This window comes from Pseudopipra pipra, chromosome 1 (genome assembly GCF_036250125.1).
Source record: "Pseudopipra pipra isolate bDixPip1 chromosome 1, bDixPip1.hap1, whole genome shotgun sequence".
NCBI lineage: Eukaryota > Metazoa > Chordata > Aves > Passeriformes > Pipridae > Pseudopipra > Pseudopipra pipra.
In genome coordinates this window covers 33876183-33887243 of record NC_087549.1, presented here as the reverse complement: position 1 = coordinate 33887243, position 11061 = coordinate 33876183, and the positions used below count along the sequence as shown (strand labels likewise).

The 11061-nt window shown below is 39.9% G+C and overlaps 1 protein-coding gene across 4 annotated transcripts in view; it reads right to left on the bottom strand.

The window, feature by feature from the left end:
- Positions 1-2233: 2233 nt before the first annotated feature.
- Positions 2234-11061, bottom strand: part of SLCO5A1 (solute carrier organic anion transporter family member 5A1) — a 75849-nt gene continuing 67021 nt past the window's right edge. For 3 of the 4 annotated variants that reach the window (XM_064651282.1, XM_064651294.1, XM_064651287.1), the window contains one exon: positions 2234-10110. In XM_064651282.1, coding sequence (XP_064507352.1) covers positions 9665-10110 — 446 coding nt within the window. In that variant the 3' untranslated portion in view covers positions 2234-9664. The remainder of the gene's footprint in view (positions 10111-11061) is intronic. The other variant, XR_010429754.1, reaches the window with a different exon arrangement.

Here is an 11061-nt window from a genome sequence, read left to right as displayed (position 1 = left end):
AATCCTGTTGTTCCTGAGGTGCTAATGCACTCTAACAGTTTGGGAAAAAAAAAAAAAAAAACAAAAACAAAAGCAAAAAAACATTTGGATCAGAACATTGTTCTGGAGTTCAGGCACCTCTAGGTTTTTGTGACAGTTGAGTGAAGATTTTTTCAGAGTTCAGGTCTGAGCATAGACCACCCCCACTCTCCCCACTAAAGTCCCTTTAGATGCCTGCAGCTATCTATAGTGGAAGTCATGCAAGCACAGTGGGAGGATCTGTGTGTAAAACAGTCAAGGCTGAGAAGGCAAGAACTGCAACAGCCCTGTTCAGGGAGGATCTGCCCAGGCCTAGACTTGAGGCCTGAGCACCTGTGGATGGCTGGTGTCTGGTAGGTGTGATGCTGTCACAAAACATCCTTTACTTTCAGCAAAAAACAGTCCTGTTTACGTGCTCTGACACCATTTTGCAGTGAAACCTGATATGTAGTAAATGGGGTACAAGCCAAAGAGTCATTTCGGAAACAGATGTGTTTCTGTCCCCTGAGGGGGACACAGTCACAGCCTGAGCTACCTGGGAGCTGCCTAGAGTTACTTTACACCCTTTCGGGCAGCAGGTGTCAGTGCAGAGCCACACAACAAGCGCCTCTCCTTGAGCCCTGCACCCACCGCTGTGCTTCCAGCCGCTGCCAAGTGGGTTATCTAATCGGTTTTCAAACAGCAACGGTACCGTGATGTGCTACAAATCTACTAACTTCATCCACAGCACACTCCTTGGTTTAACAGTTCTGGCCTGGGACACTAGTGACATCCAGGGGGATCTGCAAGATGCTTTTTTGTGTGGTTAGATATATTGGAAATGAAAATGTGCAAGTCATACTTTGAACATGAACATCAGAGAGGATCTGGACCCTATAGATTTCTGTGCTGTCAATGAAACAGTAGCTTCTTCCTGACTAAGCACAACAGCTGAAGCTGCAGGGTTGGCTGAGGGCTTGAATCTGGTAGGTGCTGGGCACATCACCACAGTTTGTGACTGTGGTCTGAAAGCAAATGGATTTAGATACCTCAGAAAGACAAGCCATATCCTGAATCAATGCAAATTCAGCTGCTCCGTTGCAGCAAACTTTTTGCTCATTGTTTGGTCATTGCTGGGGTGTGGTGGCTCATAGTATTCACAGTACACTGAACAGTGAAGAAGTTTCATAGAAACAAGCCCCAGCTCACCCAGCTGTGAAACCTACTACAGGTCAAAAAACTGTAAGTATAAAGATTCAATAATGAAATATGTCTAGAAAAATACATTTAACTTCAACTTGCAGTTCTTTTGATCTTGAAAGACCAGGCCACCTTGGGACCGAATTGCCAACCATGGATACACCTATACTTTTAAATTAAAGTAAGTCCAGAGAATAGAAAACCTAGCTCTGAAGCCAAATTGTATGAGCAAGGTCACATCCACACTGCTAGGCCAGGCTGGCCCCATCAACAACATGTAGCTCTTAGCCCTGGGTCTCCCCTTGGCTCTGTGCTGATGTTCCTGTGGACACAAAATATAATTTCCATTTGTTTTCATTTTTAAATGTTTGCAGTAATACAAGGCCTGTGTTGCAACCCCTAGAGCTCCTACAGGGTGGGAGCAGAGCTCCTACAGCTCCTATTGCACTGTGTGCTGCCATCCCTGAGGTGCGGCACGGGGACATGGGGGTCACTGACACACAGCCTGCAGTGCTGGGTGGCTGCAGAGGTGGGGGGAAACCAAAACTGGCTCAGCTCCCATGAGTGGGAGCTCCCTGCACTACAGCCAGTCCCCACAAACCACATAGAGGCACTTTGTTGGTGTGGCCCAAATCAGAGCCAAGGAGTGAACTCAGCAGTCAGCAGAGTGGACATCAGGAGTCCAATCCTTGGGTTTATGCCCCAGCCCTCTTATCGAGCAGCATAGATGCACATAGTCTTGCAGTCTATGTATTTTTTCCAACTGTCAATATCTATTTCAAATTTGTATTTCTTAGCATATAACTAATGTCAATCAAATTTATGGCTAGACAAAATGGTGGAATTTTACAATTTAATTCAGCGCAATCAATGCTTAGTTGTGACTTGGTGGTCATTGAATTCAGTGGAAAGGTTTTTTGTCTGACAATGTACTAAAAGACCAAATAAATACTTCATCACTTCATCCACAGTGATTACACAGTTACCTATCTACATTTTTTTCTTGCCTTCTTTTTTGTTTGAAATAAAACACACATGATATGCTATTTTTTATTTCCAAGTATCAAGTATTCAAGAGTTTGTTTTGTAAACACATGTTTACAACAGATGCTGACAGTAGATTTCATTAAGTCATGGGTTATACAGCTACAAAATTATTCTAAGCTCTGCTGAGAAATAAATATCAATTAAAAAAAACCCAAACCATACAGAAGCTTAAAGTATGCAAAAAAAACCAGCATAAACCAATTATTCTCTTTTTACCACAGCACAGCACACACACACTCATACGGTCAGACATACCCTACAAATTTCCCTAATACTCTACACATTTGCTTAATAATGAGTTTTTTAAAAACTAACCAGTTACAGGCAGTGTGCCCACTCCATGCTCTTAAGATACTACCCAGACTGTTGCTCTTCTGCATAAGTCATTTGGTAGAGGTATGCACTGCAGCCAAGGGCAAAACTCCCATGTGCTCAACTGGGGAAAAGGACAGGTCTTCTTTTGAGGAAAGCCTTCACTTAACCATGGATCTCACTGACACAAAATTATTTTCTTCTTTTTTTTTATTGAAACTCAGCTCTGGATCATTTTGTACTTCTTTGTTTGTTTGTTTTATTTTGAAACTTCCCTCCACAATTTCAAATACAGAGTTTGTTACAGAGGTAAAATTTCTGGCTTGTCAGCCAGAAGTGTAATTAGTGCTATTAGTGCTCTTAGTGCTATTTAGGATACAGATACCTGTTCTGCATGAGTATTCCAGGCACAATAACACAAAATAATTGCAATTCAAAATGGGAGGGAAAAAATTTTGCGTTCAAGATTTTAAGCCCCAAACCGTCTGTTTTAAATCATATCTCACCTTATAGTCAACCAGATTTGGCCTTTTCCCATTGCTAGAGATAGAATTTACTCTTATTCTATCCCTCCTTTCTGGTATTCCATGAAAGAACATTCATATTTCAGATCTGAATCCTCATTTTAATTCAAACCCTTACTAACATTGTTTGGTTAAGGGGTGCCCAGAATTTAGCCTAGTGTTTCTTGCCATTACTACAGAATTTATATTTAGCCTTTGCTTAAGCAAAGCAACTAAATACAGTAATATGCTACAGCAGGATGAATACATTCTACATAGATTTCTGTGGCCTATATAGCTTTTACCTTAGCTATTAGTGCTGGGCCAAATCCTACACTGCCTCCTGAAATTACTCTCCCACAGAAGAGCTAGGTAGGAATTGGCCCACCAGGAATTACAAACACTGTCTTTGCTGGAATAGTCCAGACTTTAAGAACAAAAACACATGCAGTTGCATCACTGACATGCCTTGAACATGTCATTTAAGTCATAGTGAATACATCATAAAATACTTCAGTACCTATTAGCACCACAGTGTTGTTTAGTCATTTGTCCAAAGATTATCAAGCTGTCTTTACCCTTCCCAAGGTGAACAATGTTTTGGATGCTTTTTGTAGCCCTTCATGAATTCCACAGCTTTTCACCTATTCTATATAACAAACAAAACATTGTTACAGAATAACATTGTGACAACTGGTTTGAGATTGAAAAACTAAGAGAATATAGTACACACAATGGGTAATGCAATAATTAGAACAGTAGAATGAACCCAGATAAATAAGCATCTGTTTTGTAACACTGGAAGTCAAGAAAACTTTGGAGCTACTTTGAAATTGTAGAGCTACTTCTGTGTTTAAAAGGCTGTAATAATAGAAAAGAAAAAGCGTACCTTAAGGACGGGAGGGGCAACTGCTAAAAACCACAGGCATTAACTGTAGTTTAATGTAATGGATATGGCTGCAGGATATGGGTAACTCTGTGACAGTGTTTACATGTAACATTTTGAATTGCTATTTGTAAAACGAGATGGTAAAAGAAGAAAAAAGAAAGCCCTAATTCTCTACCAAAGAACAAGTCTACCACCATTATATTGACTGCCCATCTTCTAAGCACTTTAAAGTCATAAAAGTGTCCATAAAATCAAGTCCAGTAGGTGAAGAACCTGAAATGTGTTGATACAGGTTTAATCTACAAGGGGCAAACACTCTGCCCAAAGCAACTGTGATTCAGATTGCAGTCCAGGTAAATCTCTGTTACCAGGTATTTTAAGCCCTTGGAAAGCAACCACAGCTGGATGGATTCAGCTGGGGGAACCCAGATACTGAAGCAATGCAGCATTGCATCTCCTATGCCATTATAAAAGACACATTATTGAGAAAACAGAAAAGGATAAACTTATTTAGGAAGCTTTTTGTATTTGATCTCTGAAAATATTAGTAGCAACCAGTGAATAGAGTATAAAAGCTAAACAAGCACTTGCTAAAGCTTCAACTTGTTAAATTCCCAGTTTTTCAGCCTCAACATTGGACTGATGAGGCTGAGAATCTGGCTCCAAAATAGCAGTAAGACACTTTGGACCTATTTATTTATCTTCAGTTTTATGTCAATAGAACACCATGAAGAGCTGTGGTATTACACACACAGGAAGTGTAGTAAGGCAGCAATTATTCAGGCCTTTTGGGGCAAAACCCCAAAAGAACAGTACAGCAGGTGTTGACCCCTCTCCCAGACATGCTCTCTGGAGTTACACTGAGCAGGTGAGCAGGCAGTGCTCTGCTCCATTTGTGCGGGATATTGAAAATCTGCCACCTCAACCTCTAGGTCCAAATTCTGTGAAAGGGCACAATTCAAACTTACAGCATCACTTGAGAAATTTCATTGGCTCTAAGGTCAGAAAGATGCCCTTATTTAATCTGTCTCCCCATGTAACACACAGGTTTTCAGCCGGATATTCATAAAATAAGTGAATGGCTGGAAGAACTAGAATGTATCTTGGAGTATGTCCACAAAATATTTTTAATTTGAATTCTACTTGAAAATGAAAACTTTTCTCCATTGCCAGATATATAAGTAGCCACACATGAATGCCACAGGAGAGTACTCAAGTGCTACTTTGTGCTGTTCTGGTTACAATTATCACTAAATCCATGGGGAAAAAGCTCATCATGGAAAATACTCTTTGGGTAATGGAACTCCTTTTTTAATGCAGATGGGACTCAGTCCCATACTTACATACATACATCATTTTTAAGTGCATTACTTAAGTATATAAATTTACATACATATTAAAGTGTTCTGCTGGATCAGAGCCATAATGAATTAGTGGTTAATACTATAAATTAATAAGCTGTATTAAAAAACCCCAAACAAACGTATTTTTGAAAACAGTATACTCAAGTGTTTGTAACTAGTTTAGGGCCTTTCAAACTTACATTTCTAATACCTAGTAGGAGATCTGTGCCCCTACTCTGCTTACATAACAGCAAGTTCTGAGAAACTGCATGTTACTACACATACTTTTAAAAATACATAGGCTGTCCAAAGAACTAAAAGTTTCCAAATAAATATAAATTGCACCATAATATTCAACGTTTCTTGCAGCTGCTCACACTGTACTGAAAGGATATAAAATGTCGCCAGTTCCAAATTATATCCTATCCTATGCTCATGGAGAAGAAGGGGAACCAAAACCACAGCGCTTTTGCCTAAAACGGGAGAAAGAGTCCCACTCTCCAGATTATTCCAGACCCACAAAGATCTAGGAACCATCTCTGGAGGGTGCTGCACTCGTGAGCACCCAAGGCCATGGTTACACATTTACCATTCTGAAGTTTTCTCCTTTTTGAGGAAACAAGGATGAATGGGAGGCTATGCAGGAACGATTACCTGTTCAGTCAAGTCCATATATTTGGGCTACTTCTCCTCTCATGTTCCTCACTCTAAATCAGGAATAAGTGGGGTAAAAGGGAATTAGTCTGTTCCTGTGAGGGCATGATGGCACTTTGTGGACTTGTAGTAGATCACCAGACATTGTTGCTCCATATTACCACTGGCTGGTTAAGTGCAGGTAGGTGACTTGGGTTTGCTACCAACAGCAGCCTGTGGGTGAACAGGACACCTGCTTTACCTTTTCTTGTACTCACTGCTACCAAACCTTAGGTATTTTGGGGCAGAGAGGGAAGGTGGTGGAAATCAATGGAATTTTATACTCTATGGTGACAGGATTTCACAGTGGGAAGACAGCATGGGCCCCTTCACTGGATGACAGGCAAAGTTCTTTTTTAGTTACTGTGAAGTTGGTTTAGCACCACATGTCGATCATGACTCCTGCTAGGGAGGCACTCAACTTCTCTGGCAATTCTGCTTCCTTCAGCAATGACAACCTCAGAAAATAGTGTTTGTTCAGCAGGTCTCAGTCCATATTTCAATTACAATGTTGGAATTGACTTCTCTGGGAAGTTAATGTGTTTCCCCTACATACCTTTATTGGGTTAGTTTAGACTGTTATAGCTTACTCACAAATAAACCCTCCTTCAGGAATGAATCAAAAACTGGCCACAGTTTGGGTTTTCTTTCTTTCAGAGGATGCCAATTTAATTAAGTGATTTTGTAGAAATTTATTCGAATTGTCAAAATCATCTATATCCAAAAATAGTAACAAATTTTTTTGAAAAGTAAAGAATTTTGTTTTGCATATAATTTTCAAAGAAAAAGTAAAAAACTATTGAAAGGCTTTTTCAGTATTTCCAAAGTTAACATCTTTCCTTCTACATTCCGGTTTCTCAGACATTTCAAAATATGAATCTTTTTAGAAGTTGAAGGGTCAGGATTTCCTAAAAAAATCAGTGGTCTCCATTCCAACAAGCTCTGAATTCCCTTGAAATAAACTCAGAAGCAGCAGCTGCAGATGTGTCACTTCTCTCATTCTTTGGCATCAATGCCATTAGTTCCTGACAATCCTAATCTGCTCTCTCTTGTTATTCATGGAACAGAAGCGCACACGAGGCATGAAATAGAAAAGATCAGGATAAATGATTCATTTCTAGTCTTTTACAATTCCCTAAGTTTCTGAGGTATTTGAAAAGATTGTCACTCCTCATCTCACCCTATGATCATTAAAATGGGGAAGTGATTAAAATGGATGGGTGATGGGCTGCAATTACACTTCGTCCCACTACTTTGCCTCAAATTTTGTCATGGCAGGAAATTCCTGGTGCAACAAGCATTTGAGACTGGAGCAGAAGGAAACATTTATATCATCTATTCTGATCTCCTATAGCAAAAAAAGAAAATTATACCCAACACCTTTGAACCAAGGAAATTTATTTCTCGGGATAAGAAGTGTAGAAGCCAACATCTCAGGTGGCATGTGCTGACTGAGGACGCATACCTGGTGGCTGCATAAGAGACAAAAACATTTTCAGGCTTTACCCCAAAAACCTGTTAATATGGACAGAATAGTAGGAAATTATCAAAACAATATTCCTCTATGTTGTAATTCAGGGTAGAAAAATCTGAGTTTGCCTACAGAAAGAGTGAGAATTGTTACAAACTACATAAATGGACTAAGACATTCTGAAATAAGCAGCCACCATTTCAAGCAGGGCAAGCAGCCCTTATGTCTTATGTGCTGCTCAAGAAGAACCAGGAGATGACAAAAGGCAGTCAGCAAAGGTGGAAAGGGAAACCTACTCTTCCCAGGACAACTCAGTGGATGCCAAGGAGAGTACTGCTTTTAATTTCAAGGACTTGGTTCCATACAATGTTTGATCAATTTACATATTATAAATTGAAAACTTAAATCAGGAATAACTCTTTTCAAAAATATGTAGAAATTATGCTCTATTTATTTTCACACAAGCTCTCTACATGGCAAAATCCAAACCTGACTATCACTGATTCATCTGTAAAGATTGCTTTTAATTTCCTACACTTCTAAGACTTCCCCTACAGGGTACAATACAGCTTTGACTTCCTATTGTCCACCTGAAATCATTCTCTGCCCTTTGAGACATCATTAGTACATCATAAGCATGGTACTACAAAGCCTTCAGAACAAAAAATGAAATGCCAAGCACATTTGATTAGAAAGTCTCAGCATCTCTCAGGGAGAAAACACGCTACAGTAATTTGGAATAGCCAAAGGCCACAGCAGTTCTTGTGAGTCCACACTTTCTATTCTTAGCTCTTCTCCTGGAAGGCCAAAGGAGAGCTAAACTTTGCCTTCCCAGAAGCTCTCAATGAAGTTGAGAAAAGGAAAGGCAGCCACATGTGGGACAAACCACAAAACCAGAACCTCCAGGCCTGTGCAACCAGCCTGCCCATCACCGGGCAGCTGCAGAGGCAGAAGTGTGGCAGAAATGAGAGGGTCTGAGCCGGAACCCCCTCCCCAGCTGTCCTGGATGGCAGGGTGCACAGTGCCCCAGTGGTGCCAGGAGAGGAGGGAGAGCCTCGTACCGAGCACCACGATGGGTGGTGCTCTCAGCTCTCTTGAAGGGTTTCTCTACTCACTCCTGCAGCAAGTGCAAACAGCACCAACCTGAATGTGTGCCACTGCTGGCTGCAAGGGACCCGTCAGGTCCCAGACTACCACCCAGACAAGAGACAAGGCCATTAGCTCCCCCTCAGGACTTTTCCACTGAAGCTGAATTATACACAAAATTCTGAAGGACAGCCAAACTCTTCCTATCAAGCTACAACTGGTTGGTTTTTTCTTCAGGAAAGTATGGATTTGGTGCTAGTAACGGCCACCCAAATAACATTACAGAAACATGCACATATCCACTCTGGTATGTGTGTATGATTCCTACATCTTAATGTTACTATAAATTAATACTGAAGTTTTTTACTTCAAGCATTACAGTTTCCTAGCCTGTGTACTTTGTGAAGAATGACTACATCCCATCAAATGAAAATTAATGCACATTTTGACAGGATAAAGATGTTACAACTCAACATTTGCAAACATTACCTGATGCATAATTCTTGTATGGCTTGACATGTTATTAACAGTACTTTAAACCTCATGTTATTTTTTAATTTAATGATTATGTTTGAAAATAGCCCCTTTCAAATTCGGTTGCAGTAATGTCTTTAAAAGCAAACTTTAAACTTATTTTGCTGCACATACAATTATCCAAATAAGTTGCATAGTTTAAATAAGTTCAGTTGTGCTTCATAGCAGAACTCACAGTAACTACTCTCTTAAAAATACAATTTGCGGATATGAAGTTGACAATACATTTAAGCATTCTTGTGAGTCTAGACATCAACAATATGAGTTTTTGTCAGTCTTCCGCTGACTTCTGCTGTTCATAACACCTCATCTTTACAATGATATTAGATCAGAGCACGGACATCTAATGGACACATCTGAAATAATTACAAACACCATTTTTAAAACTCCATTGTTGGGAGGGGAGGAATAAGAACTTGGTTTGGTTTGAGGTATCCAGCCCTCAGGAACATATTATGGTTGTTTGCATCAAGCTTTGTTGGTTTTATCACGTTACATTTAGATTAAAAATAGAAGGCACAGGTGTTTTACAAGGCGCCGTAATTAAGTCAACCAACAAAATTAAATATTACATTACCAAGCCAGGGGTCTATATCTCAGCAGTGACTTCTTCCAACACATTTTCATTTGAGGAATTTATTGCTTCTGAAAAAGGGCCGGGGTATGTCTGTTCTAAGCAGTTCATTCCTTGTGCCACATTGGTGTCTCCTCGGGAACTGAAGGTAGGGCAGGATCTAGTCCGTGCATAGTTTTGTTGGGGTCCAGCTTGTCCAACCATCTCACTCACAGTGTTCACCAGTGAAGCCCTCCATCTCTGTCTCTGCTGCTGTTCTTCTTTACACTTAATGGAATACCAGGCCAGGAAAATAAAAAGGAATCCCACGAACTTGAGAGCAGCTGCCAACCCAAAGTAGACAAAACGAAAGGAGGTGACATCGTATTCCCAGCAAGATCCTTGTACGCCGCAATCCTGTTGCCAAAGCATGCATGTGGTGTCAATAACAGCCCCAAAATAAATCGGAGTGGGAATGTAGGCTGAAATAAAAATAGCAAGAGAAATAATATGTGTTAGTACATTGTGGAAAACTTCTAAAGGAACTATATGCCTTAGCCAAACAGTGTAGGTCGAAAATTTTTGAGATTTCTACACTGCTGTTCTTACATGAAATGTAAAACATGGAAAACTGGTCAGCCAGTCTTTGCACCAACACTACTTTATACACATGAAACCTACCACAAATGGGAGAGAATTTAAACAAAGAAAACAATGCAGGTACAGCTTCAATCTGCTGTCCCCAGATAGCTCCCAAACTAAGTGCGCCTCAAAGAAAATTCAGTTTTGCTCTCAGGAAGGGTGAAATACATTATCTCTGTAGCATTACTTGATGAACTTCCACTTCCTGTGAGCTGGGAAAGGTGCTGCTTTTAGATTAAGGAGAAAAAGCACCAAAGACCACAAAATTATTTTCTTACTGAAGATGGATGGAAGTGGTGAGACCACTAAGATTTTCAATTTTCTTTTGAATAGATCTTCCTCAGAAACAGACCTTAACTTCCAAGGCAGCTAAAAATGCAGTCAGTCCACTGAATGTTCCTGCTTTCTCCAGAAATACACCACCTTTAAGACAAGATTGAAATTCCTTCCTCAAACAAAACTTCCAGATGCAGCTATATGGGCTTCTCCTTCTGTTCTCTTAGAACAGTCCTTGCTTGCTCTAGTCATATATTTCGTAGTAGCTGAACACCTGGATTGTTCTTAATAGGTAGGATTTTAGAAGTTCAAGAGCTTGAAAGAAGCTGCTTTGTTGAATAAAGACTTTTAACATGCATCTCTTTTTGCTTTGAAGTACTTGAAATTAAGACATTAAGTAATGAATGCTCCTTATTTTAAAAATGACAAAAACTACTGTTATTGCTGAAAGCAACAAAAATCAGTTTCTAAACAAGAAAAAATTCTAGTAACTATTAATTTTTACGTACAGTTTG